The 20,059-nt window shown below is 41.1% G+C and overlaps 1 protein-coding gene and 1 long non-coding RNA gene across 3 annotated transcripts; one reads left to right on the forward strand and one right to left on the reverse strand.

Moving 5' to 3' along the window:
• The first annotated feature begins 506 nt into the window (after positions 1-506).
• On the forward strand, positions 507-2,707 carry LOC120716627. Its single transcript, XR_005692007.1, has 2 exons — positions 507-2,353; positions 2,466-2,707. It is a non-coding gene; the product is annotated as an uncharacterized LOC120716627 (long non-coding RNA).
• Positions 1,641-19,013, reverse strand: vps54 (VPS54 subunit of GARP complex). 2 transcript variants are annotated; one of them, XM_040004174.1, is made up of 23 exons: positions 18,822-19,013; positions 14,696-14,866; positions 13,901-14,142; positions 12,010-12,094; positions 11,430-11,464; positions 11,147-11,278; positions 9,639-10,024; positions 9,394-9,520; positions 8,963-9,070; positions 8,796-8,851; positions 8,545-8,641; positions 8,014-8,366; positions 7,093-7,222; positions 6,820-7,001; positions 6,536-6,648; positions 5,715-5,778; positions 5,453-5,558; positions 5,156-5,243; positions 4,920-5,041; positions 4,684-4,764; positions 4,129-4,236; positions 3,954-4,048; positions 1,641-3,393 (listed from the first exon to the last, which is right to left on the reverse strand). In XM_040004174.1, the coding sequence occupies exons 1-23, from the start codon at positions 18,826-18,828 to the stop codon at positions 3,288-3,290; spliced, it is 2,994 nt and encodes a 997-aa protein (XP_039860108.1). In that variant the 5' UTR covers positions 18,829-19,013; the 3' UTR covers positions 1,641-3,287. The 2 variants fall into 2 exon arrangements, with proteins under 2 accessions (XP_039860108.1, XP_039860109.1); XM_040004175.1 differs by having other exon boundaries at positions 14,696-14,870; positions 18,822-19,012.
• Positions 19,014-20,059: the final 1,046 nt, after the last annotated feature.

Raw genomic sequence — 20,059 nt, forward strand, 5'->3', positions numbered from 1 at the left:
GTCTTGCTCGTCACCTGACACTCGGCCTTAACTTAACTTAAGATCAAACAGACTTAAAACCGGTTTGATCTTAGTTGCAGACTCAGATTGGATCACTACTGATGATCCTCCTCACAAAACTCACAAATGATCATTTCATCACAGAGCACACAGTGTTAAATGGTCAGAAGAGAGATTCATATATACTAGAATTCATGTTTTTGTACCCAAATCAAAAAGTAACTAGAATAAATAATAAAGTGCTTTTTTTGGTCTACATTTCGTCATTCAGAGCTTGCACATAACTACTGATTTTGGTCATTATTTATACTGTTAATTTGGGGCAGCTGTGTTCTGTTCGCCTTGTAATCGGAAGGTTGCCGGTTCGAGCCCCGGCTTGGACAGTTGGTTGTTGTGTCCTTCAGCCGTTGCCTGGTGGTGGTCAGAGGGCCCGGTGGCGCCAGTGTCCGGCAGCCTCGCCTCTGTCAGTGCGCCCCAGGGTGGCTGTGGCTACAATGTAGCTGCCATCACCAGTGTGTGAATGTGTGGATGACTGGATGTGTAAAGCGCTATACAAATACAGCCCATTTTACCATTTGTTCTAATAAATAAATATACACCAGTCCCCCTCGCTGGAATCTGCTTGAGCTGCTCCTCCAGTTTCCTACCCACTGGGATCACTTCATCTGCTCCAGCTGCCTCTTCAGCTCCTGGCACTCATCTTTTTTCCATTTTCTTTCTTCCTGATGTTGCTGTCTGCATTTGTGATACATGTGGCAATCTCAGCAATCTTGTCCTCCCTGTCAGCCACCACCATCTCTAGTTGGCTGGCGAAAAGCTGCTTGGAACTCAAATTGTCACAGGACCATAACCCTGCTGTTCTCAAGCACCTTTGGTGCCGTCTCCCATCAGGGCTTGGGACTTCCAGTCCATAGATGCTCCTGTACATCATCTTAGTCACTTGATTGTGCCTTTCAGTGTACGAGTCACAGTTGGAGAGTCTCAGTCTTGTTGCCTCTGGTCCTTGTGCTGCCATGACTAGTTTTGTACTGTTGTTTAGGCTGGCCTGTTCTAGCTCACTGGTAGGAGTTCTTTTTTTTTTTTTAGTTATCAAGTAATAGTAATATTTCAAGTAAACCTTGTAAAGTTTTTGGCTGTTCCATCAACCATAGATATGACAAACCTTTCGTATGTCTTTTTAGCCATCGTCATTCTCACTGTCTAGAGTAACTTAAAGCTTACTTCAGTGAAAGCAAGCGATACATGATCCAAAAAGCCGATGTGAGAAAGATCTAGTACATCCAGCAATGTCAAACGATCTCTTTTAAGTGTTCTCTATCCTTACTTCAGTAACTCCGCTTGAATCAAATACTTCATGTAAAATCTTTCATATCGATTTGGAAAGTGATAGAAAGGGTCGAAAATCAAGTTTTTAAAAAACTTAAGTGGTTTCAAGCCAAAGATCTCACAGGAAGTGTTTGATGTGAGTTTTAAGAAAATGAATACAGCTAGAACTGTGCAGAATAGACCGATGTAGTAACATTGGCTAACTGGAAATAATAACACTTACATTTGCCTTAACATGTTTTGTGAGGCTCAGACAGGAAGTATGCTAGCTCTGAAGATGACAATGTGCAACAGATGAACAGACTGACAATAGGTCGCTCCATCATCCTGTTTTATTCACAGCAGGTTTGAAGGAAACAGATTCATTTGGACTCATACACACATGCTCATCAAAACCCCAAAAAGTCTCTCTCACTCACACACACACACTCACACTCACACACACTCACACACACACACAGTGGTATGGTAGGCACACTGTAGTGGAGAGCTCAGATGTGTCGTCTCTGATAGTCGATCCAAAGTAGGCACTTCTGAAGCAGACAGTGATGATCGTTAATGCTTCTGTTCTCTGGCGAGCCTGACGCTGACCGCTGCAGTCACATCACATTAATCCAACTGTGCTTGTCACCATATGTACACCATTTATGCCTTCTGATTAGTGTGGGAGTTAAGAATGACTATGGCTGCACATGTTAGATTAATCAATCATTTCAGAAGGGCAAATTATTGCAATACCAGCTCATTAGTTTCATACCAGGAGATTTATCTTGGAAACAAGCTGCTTACAAAAGCCATCACACAGACTAGGAGAGTAGATGAATATTTGCATTTGGGAGTCGAATGGTTCCAAACAGCAGCCTGTCAGCCTGTAGTGTTCTTACTGCTGCAGAGACTGATCTGTGACTGCATCTGGACAGGTCGTTTGCTTCGTGTGACGGGAGCTCTCGGTAACAGTCAGGAAGAGAAAATCTGATCAAATCTGATGTCATGAAGAAAACTCCGCTAGCAGGAGGAGGGGAGAGCTGTAAGCACTTGTTACTTTTACCCCTGTGGGGAGTTGTGATACAATATTGCAGCATCAGAAGAAGGTATTCTGGATGATAGGTTTAATCAGATTTTCTCTTCCATCTTCGCAGAAAACTAACAACTCACACAGACTGGAAGATGCAAAAGTTAACAGCTGATATTCATGCTTCACATCCTGCAAACTCTCTGCATCAGTTTAGCGAGTTCTGCGCCACTGTCAATCATCACAACGACCAGGATCTGACTGTGCTGAAGCAACTGCATGACCAAACTGTTTTAAGGTGGAAGTTAAACCTTTTGAAGTGAATCTTGTCACTATGTCCACATACTGAAATTAAACCTTTCTCTCAGCTACTGTTATTATTATTTTTTTGGAGTACAAAAAAGTAAGCAAATAAACCCAAAAGCAGCTGATCAAAGAGGATTGGAATAGTGTTAACATGGAACAGGAACCCTGTTGATTTTTTTAAGCGATAAGAATGACCCCTCCCAAGCTCTCCGAGTATGCAAAAGGGTAACCTGCCGAGCATGCGGTGTTGATAAAAATCCTGTCAGCTCCAGCATTGCAGACTGCTGGAGGAAAAAGCCTAACACAGTATAGAATGTTTCCGGAGAAAGAAAAATAAATTACCCCCAAATTTCATAAGAATAATCCACATCCTGCCCTCCCACTAAAACAGTAATAATTTATTTTTTCATTTTCTATTGAATTGCACACACTGCGATGAGGTGGCAACAGTTTTTCACCAGGCGCTGTGCGTTTCTGAACAGTCTCTGAAGCACCGGTATGCTGCTGCTCTTCTCCCATACTTGCATTTTTGGTCCCTTTGGGCCTCTTCCAGCCTCAACCAGCCCACCATCGGCCCCCGGGGGTCAGGCTCCCATAACTGCTGAGGTAAGGTCAGTTCTGGAGATGCGGATTCCATCCTCCATCACCTCTTCTGCTCCCAGACCTCAACCATGTTCAGGTCGAGCCTCTCGAGGCTCTTCAGCCCCTGGATGTTCTCGGTGTAGAATGCCACGTCTACCACCACCAGCCTGCAAACACGAGTCAAAGTGTCAAAGACATGAAAGATGGGGAAGAGCTATGCTCTGACAAGAAGCAGTTTATAACCTCCTAAGACCTGAACTCTTCCACAGCAGCATTTTTAATTTCTCTTTGATATTTGGTCACATTGGGGCCCGATGAACGTAAAAACAAAGAATTACCAGATTTTTTTTTTACCTTATTTTTGTTTTTAAGAAAAATGAGAGCCACATATGAGGATATTCTTTCAAAATTGGCAGCAATGATTCTGGCACCATAGCAGCTGTCACTGACACACACCTATCACCTCCGTTAATTCCAAAACTAACTCACAGAAGTGGAACTCTAAATTTGTGTCAGGTTTGTTAAGTACAATTCTAGCACTTTAATATAGCAGATAAAAGACATGTCAAGTATTCATGTAATGTTCAAAATTCTCTTTCAATAAAATGTGAAACAACGGGGAACACCAACAGGAAAAGAGGTGCTACTTCTCTTCAGAGCGAAGCAGGAAGTGCTGCTCTGTCATATCAACATACTCCAATCATTAGCTGGTTTTCAGGGCACTTACCCATGCTGCGGTCCTCCATCATTAATAACTCCAAGCCGAGCCAGCTGCCTCTTCAGATGCATTTTGAAACTGGCATTGATCCTCAGAAACAGCATCTGTATATGGATACACAACTCTCAAGTCTCTGATCAACAAGCTGTCACAGATACGGTGTAGAGAAAACAAGAGATCTCACCTGTGTCTGTTCTTCAGGTAAAAGTTCATAAATGGCTTCGTGCATCTTTGCCATCTGCTTACAGATGTTTCTGAAGCAGGCTGAGGGCATCGGAGCCTTCACTTCATACTGAGGACATAAAAGGATACGCCTGAGGTCATGTGATTCTGTGCACATTTGGAATACAACAATTTAAAATACACAGAAAGATTCTGAGAAAGTGCATTACACATGTCAAAAAGTCATAAATTCTGTACTAATAAAGGACAGAAATGGATACCTGACCATCAGGTATACAGTGCAAGTATAATTTAGTAGGTTAGATTATTGGTTATTTGTTTGTTCTATTATCTAATAGCAATGATTCTATTAAGTCTACATTAATTCAATACTATTATTAAAGTTAAAAAAAAAAAAAAGAATTAACACAACTGTGGAAATATTAGGCCTACACAGTGGGCAACTGCCTGAATCTCATTACAACTGAAAGTCCTCTGTAAATAGAATTATTTTTATGCTTGCATAAAATTTAAAACCATTCATAAAGTGTTCTCGTGTTCCCTGCCCTCATCTTACCTTTGATAGAACCTTCTCAAACAGACTGTCCATGATGGCCACCAGCTTAGCAGAGATCTCTGCTATGTGATCGTTGTAGTCCTGCAACACAACAAACAGCCTCAGCAACACGACTCACATCGAGCTGAAATCTTTGGAGATTTTGTCATGACATTTTATTTTTAACTCTTCTCTCAAACTTTTATTTAGCCAGGAAGTCAAGAGGCCACACTTAAAGTGCTCATGCTGAGTGTTACCTTGGTGATGTGATCAAAGTGTCTGAGAACACTGAATTGTTTGGGCTGCAGTTTGGTCTCAAAATGAGCTCTGATGATGGGAATGTAGTGAACCACCAGCTGCAGACAGCGGGAAGCTAATGCTACAACACACACAGTTAACAGTAAAAATCAGCATTCTCAACCATTAAAAGTTGCTTCACATACTGAAAAAACAGGTCTACTTGTAAGCAGTGTGTGTAGCAGGTGTTATATACCAAGGTTTTTGGTGGTGATGGTCTTGAGGCCGACGATCTGCAAAGCTCCGGCTCCCAGAACCAGCTGGCAGCTCCGAGAGTTGAAGTGCTGCAGAAAGACAATCCAAGAAAATCCAGTAAACACCACCACTCTAAACCTAAGGCTAGCATACCAGCATGTCACGGCTGTGTCAAATGTAAACACTTCAGTGTTGTGATCAAATTGTCTCTAGGAAACAAAGTCTTTTCCTGTTTACTAACTACAAGAGGCTGAACTAACGTAGGATCGTGTGATTTGAGTGCTGTTGAGTTTCTGACCTTGAGGAGGTCTGCCAGACGCGTCAGCATGTCTGTAGAGATGGATGGGATGTCATTGACACACTGGCAGTATTCTAAAAAGATCCGGATCAGCAGCAGAACCGTCCTGAAGGAACACAAAGGCTACTCAGAAAATCTTTTAAAACTAAATGTTCACATTTAAAAAGCATTTGCGCTGTCTAACTTCCAACTTTAATGACAGTTGTTTTCAATGTGAGGACAGAATAATATTTAAAATCATGAAATATGTGATTTCACCTACCCAACAACTGCATATTTCTGCCCGTTGACAAGCAGAAACTCTGTGGGTTTCCTGTCATTGGGACCTGGAATGGGAAAACGAATGTTACAAATAATAAAGCTGTTCTTCTTGTGCTGTGATGTTTCTCTGTTACACTGTATGCAAGCTGTGGAACCAAGCCTCAGTGCATCACTAGAAATCTCCAAGCACCTGGAGCCTCTGACAACAACACAGAGCAGTTCTGCTCTACTCCCAGCTTCTTAAGTGTAATTTAAGTCTGTCTGCATGCATGTTTCTGTTCAAACTGGAGGAGGGGGAGACTGCTGCTGCAGTGAACAGGTTTCACTGTTTTTAACACTCTGTTTCACTACAACTCTTTGTATGTTACAAGTCCGCTCTTCTCTGCGCCTGCTGACAGACCAAGAACAGCACAAGCAGCACCAAGCAGACACACGACTGCACTTTAACATAAATTCTGCTTCATGTGGTCCGTTAGGGAAATTAATTGCCCAACCCTCACCCAACAGGTCTCATAGATAACTGCCTCTCAGGGAGTTCTTTTGTCCCCACTGTTGCCAAGTGCTGCTTATAGGGGACTGTCTAATTGTTGGGATTTTCTCTCTAATGTTTGGGGGTCTTATAAACTCCCTGACTGGACTGAACTGTGAATCTTTACTTCTTTATCCATTTTCTTATTTTACATCAAAGTCAGCATATATATGCAATGTGTGCGTAGGTTACTCTGTAAGTAGTCAAAACATTTCAGAACTGTAGAACTAAAACTACAGAAATTACAAATAAAACCAGGTTAATGAGGATTTTCGGACAGTGGAGTCTGATACCTGGGATTTTGCGCTCTGGTAGTGATATTCTACCATTAGCAATGGAGTTCACCAGATCCTGAAACTCAGCAGGAACCTCAGCCTGCTTCCAGCGCTCATTATCCAGCAGCAGGCTGCAGGGGCACAAAAACAAACTTCAGCACCTACACTGCTACACTACAGGAGTAAGACCAGATACACACTCAAATTCAACCATGAAACTAAACCTTCACTCACTCACACAAACAGTTATCATATTTAAAAGCAAACCTTCACATCCTGAAAACAATGGTACTGCAGGTTACCTGAGTTTGGTCTTGCGTTCTTCGTGGAAGCGGTGGACGAAGCGGTTGGCCTGGCTCTGCAACGCGCCCCTCAGGGAAACGCTTCGCCTGCCACAGAGCTCCTCTGTGTCCCTGACAAATCCCTCCACTGCCTGTGAAAGACAAACGAACTCCGCTGAGGTCAGACGCTCCAGAGATCCATCCTGTTAAACGTAAACACAAACACTTCAATTACATTTTCAGGTTTATCCTTTTCCATAGAAAACCTCGAATACAGACACATGTACACCATACCTTGGCTCGGGCTGTAAGCACTTTGACGCAGCGGTCATGGCTGATGTCGGAAGCCGTGTACATGAGCTCCTGGAGGTTGTTTATCACAAGGTTCAGCTCAAAGTCGGTGGGCATCATGTTCTCACCAGGCCTGAACACAAACACACTCACTGTTAACAGGCTGAAGAACCGAGTCAAAGGTTTCACAGCTTTAATCCCTCTCAGTCATTTTCACTTTTGGTTAAATCATTTTTGTACTTTATCTTGGGCAACAACACTTCCGTTTTTGTTTTAAGAGAGCCAGTCTCTACATTTAATAGAGAACTACAGGAGATTATAAGCCACTACAGTCCACATCACTCTGTAAGATCTGCTGCCACTGGTTTTCAAGTCCAGTTCTCGTGTAAGTTATGCGTGTTTGCCATTTTCGTAGACTCAACTAAAGAAATAAGAGCATCCTGTATTTTAGTGATAGGCGACCAGTAACAAAGTATCTAAAATGCAGTCATAACACTGGTTCATCCCTTTTTTTATGCTTGAATAATTCACGGGTCAATGTTAAGTAGCATCACAAACAAAAAGTGCTTTTCGCAAAGTGTTCTGATACAGGAGCCGAACTGAAAAAGAGAGAAAAAGCACCCAATGTCTAAAGAAAAGCTCCTTCAGAAAGCCTGGAGAACTGCTGCTCAAGACAACTTTAATTACAAGAAAATCTGTCTTGTTGGAAGGCTCAAGACTTTTGAACAAAACTGTCACTTTACGGTTTGATGCTGTTTTCAGTAAATAAGAAGACCTGAATTGCAAAAAAAGGAAAATGCAACAGCCTTTTAACCAGATGTCAGTTAGTGGCTATGGTGCAACGGGACTGCAATTACCATGATATTTTTGTTTTCAAACAGAAAAAGAAAAAAGAAGAAGAAGAAAAACTTAAGAGTGACATACATGAAGCTCTGCTCTCTGCTGGCAGACATTTCTGTGGCCCCAGAGTCACTACTGGCAGTCTCCACCCGGCCCTGCTGGCTCCTGAATCCTGCTGCAGAGCTCTGATCCTGGGCTGCCGGCACTACTCGCTGTTGTTTCTGCTCCTGCTGTTTCTGCTGGGCATCATTCAAAGCATCACTGATGAACAGGCCTTCATGGGTGAGGTAGGCCAGCTCAGCCTCTCCCTGCAGGAGTGACGGGACCTGAGAAGCCTCTTGGCCGGATGGTTCTGAACAGGAGTCCTCCAGGAGACGGGTTTTCTGGTTTGAGTCCAGAACCTCTAGAACCACATTCCTGATCACATTCATAGTGGCCTAGCAAACAGGCAGTTGGGTAATAAGGGGCACAATTAGATTCAGTTTGTTGAATTCACACAGAAAGAATATTTTTACCTGCATCAAATGTTGGAAAATGTTTGTGATGTGTGAACCATCTTCTGAAGTCTAGCAGACTAAAAATAGGAGCTCTGTACCAGGAGCTGTTTTGACTAACCTTGATTCTCTGCAGGAAGAAAAGGAAGCTCTCAAAGACATTTTTCAGGAGGTCAAACCACTGAGGGAATGTCATCAGACGCATTTGGTCAGCAAGCCTTGAGAAACACAAATGCACACATGTACAGCGAGTCTCCATGAGGTTCAACTTGGACTGATATTTTCTTTGTTTACAAAGTCAATGTGCTCATTAAACATTCCATAAAATGCTTTAATACAACCAGTGGTATTAATCACATTGTTCCAACTTACTTAACAACGACTTCAGCATCAATTTCTTCTATCTGCACAACACTATCTGCCACACACTGCAAACACAAAAAGGTTTCTATTACATGATAAATCGCAGCTGGATCGCTGTTATTTAATGCAGCGCTTAGAAACAGATAAAGACTGGACTGTGTCAGGAGGAGTCATACCTGAGAGACGATTGCCTTGGCCGCTACGATCATCTCATCACTGTAAATATCCAGAAAATCCAGCTTCCGCTGCCGCAGCAGGCCGAACACCAGCGACTCCAGACGCTCCTAAAATCCACAGACAAACGCACCAGAAAATACAGAGTCCTAAAACACTGACATGACCGGGCAGCAGGGTTTCAGAAAGCTGAGATGAATTTAATATGAGACCGAAGAATTCAATTACGTAATCACATTCAAAGACTAAAAACTAATACTAATACTCAGCATGAGCAGAGCTGCACAGCTGTATATAATTGTTTCTGTCAGACTATAATGATGACTTGCTGCCACCAGTTTCATTACTTAGAATCAGATTCTACATTTTGTTTGATGGTCATGACCATCCTGAAATCTATTAGACCCTTTGTGTTGAAGGTGATTGTTCAGACCTTCTCCAGAACCTGTGGCTCATCTCTCAGGCTGCGGTTCAGGTCACTGTGAGCGTACATACTGAAGTCCTCCACCATCATCTTATCAATCAGCTTCTCTAGCTCGCACAGCTGGGAGCCCAGATGTCTGAGAGATGCAAACACAGGATTGTACAGCTGCTCTGTTGGCTGCTTGTAGAACATCAATTTCAGACATCACAACAAAAACTATCCTAGTAAAACTGATCCAGTAAACACACTCTCACCTGAAGCTGTGGATGCCCTGCAGCTCTTGCTGGAGCACCTCCTTAGTGGTGGCGATAAGTTCCAGTGCTCCAACAAACTCAGAGGTGGAGAGCAGCAGCTGTACAGTGGGCTGTGTCTGATGCACTGCGGCCATCAGCTTCAGCTTGTTGTGCAGCTTCACGCAGTTGTTGCGAGTCAGGGCGGTGCAGAGAGCCTGGAGAGGTCCTTGGCACATGACCTGGTCCATGGCAGCTGTACGGCCCCGAAGGACGGCCACGGCATGCTGCGTCTCCTGCAGCTGGTCCTGCAGCTCATGCTGCGACGACATAGCATGGAAAAACGCTTCGGAACGCAGCGAGATCTGTCGAGCAATGCTCACCTCCACTACATCTAGGTAGTGGCTGAGCTGGAGGAAAAAGAACATCATTTGATTAACTTCTACATATGAAGGTCGCTGGTTTAACTGATCTAATGACTGATGAGCACAAAAGTGCAAATCAACAACTATCCTGTTTGATTAGGATCCTGTTAACTGTAAGCAGTTAATCACATGACCGATACTAAACCTCCACTGCGGTTATATTCTACTTGTCATAAGTTTTAAATATCTTCAGGTAAATTAACTGAACAATAACAATATGCATTTCATCCTTAAATATATAACAACAGACGTCTAATTTCTGTGTTTAGATCAAGTCCATCAAATACAATTATAAATAAATTACAATTATCCATCATTTTTCTTAACCTCTCCAGTCAACACCAACCAGTGTCCTTTTAGAAATCATCTTGGTAACACCTCAAGGTAATTAACTTATAGAATGTATCTACAGGAACTTTAATTTCACTCCTCATCAAAAGTGACTGGACGGGTGAGTCTACAACTCCTGCTAGCTTTCCCTAAAATAAAGATTGAACGATATATTACAAAATTTCCTGGAGTGCCACGTGTCTTTCTTGTAAAACTGAGAAAAGCAGAAAATACTCACAGATGTAGAAGCTAAAGGAATTTAAACAAGTATTTAACAAAATTGCTACTAAAACTTATTAGTATTATTATTTTTAAGTTCCTTTTGTTCTTTTGTTATGCTACAAGGCCCCAACACCAAACTACCTCTTACTGGTCAGTGGTTGCTTCTTGTTTAGGTTGTGATTAGCTGTTTAGACAGATAAACATGCCAGTGTCAGAGCCAAAACCACTGTTTGTGGATGTGTAAAATTCAACACAAACAGCAGGGGGGGCAGGAGCACCCTGAATTCAGCCCTCTGCAGGTTGATCATTTTCATTCCCATCAAACAATCGCATCCTTTATTCCTTACATTTCACAGTCCATATCAGTACAGATACTCAGCATGATGCTTTTCTCCATTGTGATCTGATGTGTTTTCAAAGGAACACTATATAACTGCCTTGGAGTGTTACCAAGATGGTTTGAAAGGAACACTTTGAAAACACATCAGTGCAGGTTTACTCTCGATCTACAGATCGCCCTCCCTGGGTGATCTGTATGTGTTGATGAGAATTTACCTTTTCCTGGAGCAGTTTGGAAGAAGCCACGTCTCTGCTGCTCTTCCCCCCAGCATTGTTAAAGTGTGACCAGGGAAGGACCATGTTGAAGGTAGCCGGGTCCTCAAGAGCAAAGTCGGGCTTCATGAAAATCTGACAATATAAAGCACAGTGATGTGTTTGAGTCCACAGCTAAAATAATACAACGGAACTGCATTAGAGCATTGGCCACACTGTCAAAGTTAAAGGGAAAGAGAAATCCAAAGAGAATCAGACAGAATATTATGCATGTTTGCATAATTACCTTCGGGACTTGCTCCAGCTCAGTTCTGGATTTGTCTGGAATAAGCAACAAAAGCTCTAAATCACTATCGGTTACAGTAGTTATGTTTAAGAGTCAGAATATCCTTTTGTGTTGCTCAGCTAATTAAAAAGGTATGCATTTGTCACAATTATTACTAATTAGATAAAATATGGTCAGATTAACAAAGTTTAGTTTCTAAGACTGACACTAGAGTGTGCTCTGTACAAACTCAACAATAAAAATAAAAAAGACAGGAAACTTGTGAAAAGTGCAGCAAGCAGAGAAATGTGTTTATCAGATCAAATTCTGAAATGTGCATTAAAGGCATAAAATATTGTTTTGGAAGCAAATCAAAAGAAAGATAATAAAACCCGTGTGTTAAACTGTAAAAACCCTTAAATCTATTAAAGAGCCAAGGTTCAGGACCAAACTACGCTCACATACTCTTAATGTGTGGTACAGTCAGATGTGACAGTGTATATGTATACACTGTAGCCTGCATATCTGCATCTGAAGTCATTGTGTGCTGCCAATCTTAGGCAGTCAGAGAGTCCTGCAGCAGCCGGTTAATAATTCATACCTTGGTTGGTGGTGATACTAGAGACAGCGTCGACATCATCTTTGTTGGGGCAGATCGTCTTGCAACGTTCATGGATTCGTTCCCTCTAAAAATGAAATCATGAAATCCAAAAAGGAAGTTCAGGATTTTTGGCCCAGCCCGCTCTCTGTAAAGCTAACATGATCGTTACGCACCAGGAAAAAAAAAGGCTTGAGTGAATCACAGAAGTCAAGTTTGATGATACAAACTAACAAAGGTTACAGCTGTGGGTCATTAGTGAAGAACAAAGCAACACACTGAACAAGAAATCAGATGCATGAAACCCGTAGGAGGAAGTGAAAACAAAGCTACAATAACATTTCTAAAAACTCGATGACTCTTACAAGAACAGAAATGCACTGTCAGAAGTGCAAGAGATGTTACAGCTCAATCTCACCACACTCAGCTGGTAACAAAAGTAATAAAAGACTAAATGAGGAACAGAAACCTTCTGTAAGAACTTTTTTTGCCACTTGAGGCATTATAAAAATGAAGCAGCACAGGCCAAGACAATTTAAGAATTTAAAAACACATAAGAACTTTAAAACCTGTTTGTATTTTATTTTCATTATTTTAATTGTTTGTAGAATGTTTGTTGACAATATTAAAGCATCAGCTGCATTTCAAGACATCTATTCTACTTGAAACATGACAGCCAGTAAAGGAAGGTTTTATCCAACACATTAAGGTGTGTTTGTACTGTATCGAGACTGGATTCCCTTTAAAACTTTGAATCTTGAATACAAACGTACAGCTGCTGTCTCTTAAACACAAAGACATTCCTCACTGGCGCTGGGTTAATGATGAACGTAAGACTATCTCAATACGCCATTTTTACTCACGTCACTTCCATAATTGTTTAAGCACGCTACTCATCCTACCCACAGCGCTCTGGCTTTGGCTTGGTTACCAGTTAACTTCTGTAAATCAAACCCTACTTTACTATTAAACAATAAATTACTATCAGTAACCATGTATGTTACTGTTCATATATATACATAACTGCAGTTGTCATGTTTCCTCCAGTAGAAGCTATCAGTTAGAACTAATGTAGCTTAACTGTGAGGCAAAACAAGAAGAGCAAATCTCAGCCAAATGCCAGAGTAACACAACCATTGTGATAAGTAACTCTGTCAACAAATGAGTGCATGTACAAGTAAAAAAAAAAAAAAAAAAAGAAAAATCAACATGAAAACCCCTGACTGGTTAAAGTGAAAATCACATATGTAACATACAGACTGAGACACATCTTTCCATCACAACAGTTTTGGCATCAGTACTTCTATTGCTTTTTAATTTAGTAAACTCCTCTAGGAAATGCAAATGCCTCCAGTATTCAGGCTGTTTGAATTCCTGAGATTTAAAAAAAGGTCCAGCTTTATTCAGACATTTTCATCTTTTCTTCTTCTATAATGCCACCTTTGTTCTAAATGGTGGGAAAATACAGCAGCTGCTCATCAGCGGGAGACAGTTGCATTGTTTGCACAAGATCCATGCACAAGATTTCTTAAACTAAAGTTCTTAGTTAACAGATGCATTTCAAGACTTCTACTTTACATGTCCTGAGCAAAAAAAGGCTACAAAGTGAAACTGCCTCAGATTCTTGACACACCCAAAACAAGAGAAACGTAGAATCTTTCTCAGGAACCCCAAAAGGTTGATTGTAGGGTTTTCACTGGGAGAAACGTTTCGTCACTCATCTAAGTGACTTCTTCAGTCTCAGCAGACTGCAGGTTTCCCCAATCAAGACTCTCTCAAGAACAAAAATATCCTAATAGCATCTTTAACATTGACTCCACACAGATCTGAGCTGCAGTGATACTGACTTGTCAACAAATCATAAATGCTCTTAATAATTCGCTCTAGGTATTACCTGAGTCATCTCTTGCAGGTAGGGCCCAAAGTGCTCCTTGGTGATGTTGGGGAGGCAAAATGAGGGCATCACCTCCGTCTCGGTGAAGTCCAGCCCCCATGTTTTAGTGAAAAAGTCAGATTCTCTTTTGGCGAGCCGAGGGTCATTCAGTGCAGCTGGGAGGTTGACCTTCGAGCTATAAACTGTCCATCGGTCGTGCTCTGCCACCACAGATGGGCCATTACACAGGCCCTGCCCCTCACCTGGAGGACCACATAGAAATAAAGTCAGTGCTTTCATTTTCTGCGGAGAACAACAACTCATAATTTAAGCATCTGGCCTGCCATGGTTTCTTGGTTTTGTTTCCATGTTCCTGAACTTAAATCACAGCTGTGGCCCAGGTGAATGCAACAAACAGCAACATCACAAGCACAGCAGTAAATCAATGCACAACATATTTAGATAAAAACTGCAAGACGCTGTGTTTTCCTGCAGTGTCACAAATTTGTCTATTTAAAGTTCATTTGTGTTCAATATGACAACGTGAAAGAAAGAGTGGGCTTTAGATAGCCAGTATGTAAAAAAAAAAAATGTATACTTAAAAAAATATTAGCATCACTGTTTATGTTTGTATGTAAACTTTAAATGACTGATGACCCTTAGCGCAGATGTATAGATGAACATCTAGATTTTCACCACCTTTTATAGACTATTTTCACTGTCTAACTGCAAAATATGTATACTTTCTGGTTATGTTCTACTGCTAAAAATGATGCCTATGCACGCCATTGCACTGAAGTCAGTCATTCTTCCTACCAGTCGGCTCCTTCGGGCAGACGTCAGGCAAAGAGCGGATATGCCGGTAGCGAGGTGGGGAAGGATCTCGCTCCTTGTGATAGATCCCATCTCGGCCTCCGCTGCTGGGACGAGGCACTGGGGAGGAGCTGTGACTGGAGGCCATGTCATTGGGACGTGCCTCCCAGCAGGCTAGCTTGAAAAAAAAGATGAAAACAGGCTAGCATTAGATAGAGAAATCATAATAAGCACTATCAACTCCAAATCAGCAAAGTTCCAAACGAGTTATGTGGTCCATCTCTCTTAAAACTTTGCCCAATCTGTAAAGAGTCACAGATGTTTTCAGAACATTGATCTTGTAAGATGTTAAAGCATCAATAATTTCATAAAGTCACTGGGCATTGTTGTTTTTTTTGTTTGTTTGTTTTTTTAAATAAATAGTAATAGTGAGTCTTTGGGAACCATTTTTTGTAGTGGATGACTAGGGGACTTTCTGAAGTCTCATTCCACATCTCTGCAGGTTTGTGGTTTCAAAATGATGATTTCTTGAAATTGGCAGCTTTTAGTATCACGTCTTCCCCTTCTGTTGTACACCATTAGTGATAGCAACACTACATTAAAAAAAAAAAAAAGATTGGTGGCTGAATCTAATTAACCTTTAAATTTGCGTGTTTTTAGACCCATTGCCACAGTCTGAAATCAAGCACATGACCATGCAGTCTGTCTTTACAAAGTTTTGTGAAAGAATGAATCATTCTAACAAGCTCAGAAAATTCGAGTGTGGTACTGCAAGAGAAGGCATCCTAGTCTAAGTCTTCCCTCCTAGATATGATCAACTGTGGGGGTACTGTAGGGGATGTTATTGCAAAGTGGAAGCATTTAGGAATCGCAGCAACTCAGCCTCAAAGTGGCAGACTGTACAAAGTTATACTGTGATTGCTAAGTGTTGAAGTGCATAATGTGTAAAAGTTGCCAATCTTCTGCTGACTCAGTAAATGCTGAGTAGCATGGGTTTCAATGGCTGAGCAGCTCTTGTACTTGTAATGTGTTGGTGTTCCTTTAGTTTTGCCATAAAGTCTTACACATTCATCTAACCAGCAAAAGATCCAAAGTTTGATCATGGGACAAGACACAAACCTCTTCATGGTTGCATCAGAAAGAACATCCAGTACAAAAAAATTCAATAAAATGTGTTGAGCTACCTGCTATAGCGAACCCTTGTATATAACAGACAAATCAAAGGTAGCTTTTAGTGTAACTTGTTAGCTGCAGTAGAGAACGATTATGTGTTCAGCTTGCCATGTACAAGGCAGACTAAAGTTACATCAAAATTTGTGAAGGGCCTCAATTTCAATACAAGTTCTACATCAAACTGACACAGAAACGTGCCCTGGTTCATCCACTGGTGCAAGCAAGTCTCCAGCTCTTTCTGTGTGGTAATGTACACAGTGGTTTTATGGGTGGGTGGGGTGACTGGTACAGCTTTCAACAGTGCTGCATTAAATCTAAAAAGAGGTTTGAAATATTTATTTAGCTTTTTTAGATTAACAAGTTAACACTAAATTCATCTCAGTTCTCCAAAAACCAGAGAAAACATGGACTGTTTATAAAAGATGCATGTAACAACTGAGATAATAACATGCATTCATTTTGGAAACTACATTTGAAGGTTCAGTTAACACTTGCATGAGGCTGGTGACCTGTCCAGGGAGTACCTTGCTTATGCCCTAAGATAGCTGGGATAGACTGCAGCCCCCCCCCCCCCCCCCCACACACACACACACAAAACCCTGAAGTATAAGATACCATAACTGGATGAGTAGGTGAAGAGCGAGGTTATCAGCTAATGTTGGCAAACTACATCCAAAAACTGACTGATACAACACACACATACATACATATGTGCTATTAAATAAAAAGTAAAAGACTTTTTGTAGCTCTCTGATGTACTGTATAACATATCGAACAGTATCATTTATCATTTCATTAAAAATGCTCCAAATACACAAACAACACAAATATGGAAAAGTCCTTTGGTTAGGTGACAAATTTAAGGCCTATCAACCTCCAGTCAGTAAGCTTACATACATCTGCAACGTGTTGAAAGTGCTCTCAGATGTGCTCAAATTCTTTAAAACTTAATGCAGACATTTTCTGCAGCATCTGTAGCGAAAAATGCAAGCTGACAAAAAGCTGACCAAGGCGGCAACACCCGATCAAACACAAAATGCATCTAAACTTTGACCACATGTTTCATATTTGATGTTCTGCTGATTCAACTGGAAAAAGTACCCAGCTCCACCTGCCTGGGTCAACAGACCTGTGCTGCTTTTCGGCCGTCTTACAATTGTTATACAAGGAGAAACTACCTATAGGGTCAGTTTTGTGTACCACCCTGTAAAATTTGGACCAAAGCTGACTTGGCCATGGAAGAACTGCATTTTTTAGAGTTTTACATTGGCTCCATTTCACAGCCCTGGTGGTTAACAACTGAAAGAAAACTGCTGGTTAAATGACAGCTGTAAACCAATGATATGTTGCTGTGCTAACAGTCAGTTGTAATCTGACTGCTCAAACTGTGGAGGTGTATGACCCTCTGCTGTTAATCCCATCACACAAATGAGAGGATTATAGATCTATGCGCTCCCCATTATTATCAGAACTGTTTTTAGCTCCTTCATATTGCTTTTACATTTTAAAAAAATGTTTTCAAAATATTAAGAACCATCTTAACACATAAAACTTCAGACTTGTCACAGATTCAAGCTCTCACAACCATCTTGGATCCTTGGCCCGTCAATTTTCTACCACCCACTGCAACTGCATGGAGCTAAAAATAGGAATGATTGTCCGATTCATCTTTTTGAAGACAGACTGCTTTGAAGGAATAGGAAGGAATGGCAGTAATATGGTGATTGCCAGAGATTAAAATAAGTATTATTTGAATTTATTTATGCAGGTACATCAGGTATATAACTGGCTAGTTCTTCACTATATGACATATAAGATATGTCAAGCAGTAACACTGAATCCCATCCATAAAAGAAAAAAAACAAGCAGGAGCAGCTTATAACACCTTCCTCATTTATTTTCATCTGCCCCTAGAAAACCGTTGTAAAATACTCAAAAACAATAAATCATCAGCAAATTACAGTAAAACAAGAGCATAACTGCACAGAGATATTCTTGCTGAGATCATAAAAGCTCAGTTATATTTCTATGTTGACATGTTAAGTCCAAAGAAAAATTATTTACCGATTCTTAGAAATCCAAATTATTCAGGAATAGTTTTGGACGGCATGTATGGACAAAGAATACTTGTTTTAAAAAAAAAAAAAAAAAAAAAAAAAAAAAAAAACAGTGTGCACCATCCTATATTAGGATCTTATTAATTAATCAGGCTTTTAATCCTTTTCTCGGCATCAACAAAAGTGAAAGCACAAAACCAAGGGGAGCAGCTGTATTGAACTCGATTCTACTTGTTTCAATCACATTATGATCTACTCAGCGAGAACTGATTATTTTCAGACATAAACGTTTCCTTATAATGTAAATCTGAAACCCTAATATATTCCGGAAATTGTGCCAAGAAATAAACATGGCCTTAATGGCATTTTTTTAGTAATTAGCACCATTAATAAATTATACTATAAATTTCCTAGCCGAATAAAACATATCGTGATTATTTCTGAGCGGAGAAAAAACAGGTGTCCCTTGTACTCATTTAATGTTTGATATTAAAATGTTTATGCTTTCGGCTGTCATCGTTGCTGTGCCTCCCATCGGGACAAGTAGATGTAACAGAAGCTAGGCAGCTAGCCTTAGCCTAGCTACAGTGCACGCATTGCTGGCAGGTGTTTGCATTACAACCGTTCACGCTGACAGTGAAGTCAATGCCTAACAGCAACATGAAACACACAAAACTAATTGCAGTTTTGTTGTCAGGGGCTGATGTGCTGCAGAATATTCGCGGCCTTATTAGCTACATGCTAGAGCTAACGCTACAGCTAATGTTGTCAACGGCAGTTACACGTAGACTAGCCAATGGTAGCAAGTTAGCCGGATAAGCTACCCCAACAGGCAACATAAAAACACCAAAGAAAGCCAGGAATGACAGGGGACCGAGAGGCTTCATTTGGACACCTACCTGTCATGTAAAATAAAGCGGACGGTGTGTCTTTTCTTCATAATCACAGTAGCACTAAAGGAAACGAGGGGAAAACAACAGGACTCACAGCAGTTAATACCGGTATACGGACCATCATGCACTGCTGGAAAGAGGAGCATCAACGTCAGGTTCTTTATTTGCCTGTTTGCAAGTTTCAGTCTTCAAAGCTCGCTGCTGCCCCCTGCTAACTAAAGCTGAATCGGTCCATATCAATGTCATTGGTCCGTATACAGTAGACAACAAAGTGCGCACTCACTAGATACAGCTGTTAAACTGTTATATAAACAGTTTATAGCATATCTAATATAGCAGCAACTCAGCATTTTGTCATGTAGACATTGTTAAGACGAACTGCTGTTCAAATTGAGTATCAGAACGGGCAACGAAAGGTGATAAGTGATTGTGAAGCAGGGTTTAACTTAACTGCACAACAGAAGATCAGAAAAACGCTGACCGGGCATACTTACAGTAACAACTGCATAATTTTAATGGAATAACCTACGAGAGTAGTGCTATTGAACTTTCCGTCTTCTTATGGCCACTGTGTCCCCGGTCTTTCGATGGCTACTTCCAGTAGGATAACTCGCCATGCCGCAAAGCTAAAATAATTTCAAATAGGTTTACTGAACACGATATATTAAACGGTGTTACGGTAGTGCCTATCCCAGCTGTCGAGAGACAGGGTCACCAGTCTAACAGGGTTAACGAAGAGAGAGAGACAACCTCACAATGTCACCTATGGCCAATTTAGCCTAACCCCATTAACTGCATGTCTTTGGACTGTGGGAGCAAGCCGGAGTACGCGGACAGGACCCACGCAAACACGGGGGGAACATGCATAGCATGATTGTGGAATTGAACTCAGAACCTTCCTGCTGTGATACAACAATGCTAACTAATTTATTTCTCGCTGGTAATACCCTCATTCATTTTAGGATGCTGGATCTACCCAAGATCCAATTCAATTTTATTTATACAGCGCCAATCACAACAGCTGTCGCCTCAAGGCGCTTTATATTGTAAGGCATACTTTACAATAATACAACAGAGAAAACCCCCACAATCATGTGACCCCATATGAACAAAGCTTTGGCAGCAGTGGGGAGGAAAAAACTCCCTTTTAACAAGAAGAAACCTCCAGCAGAACTAGGCTCAGGGAGGGGCGGTCATCTGCCGTGAGGGAAATAGGACCAGATATGTTGCTAAATTTATTTTTT

The sequence above is a fragment of the Simochromis diagramma genome, unplaced genomic scaffold (genome assembly GCF_900408965.1).
Source record: "Simochromis diagramma unplaced genomic scaffold, fSimDia1.1 OVJJ01000565.1, whole genome shotgun sequence".
Taxonomy (NCBI): domain Eukaryota; kingdom Metazoa; phylum Chordata; class Actinopteri; order Cichliformes; family Cichlidae; genus Simochromis; species Simochromis diagramma.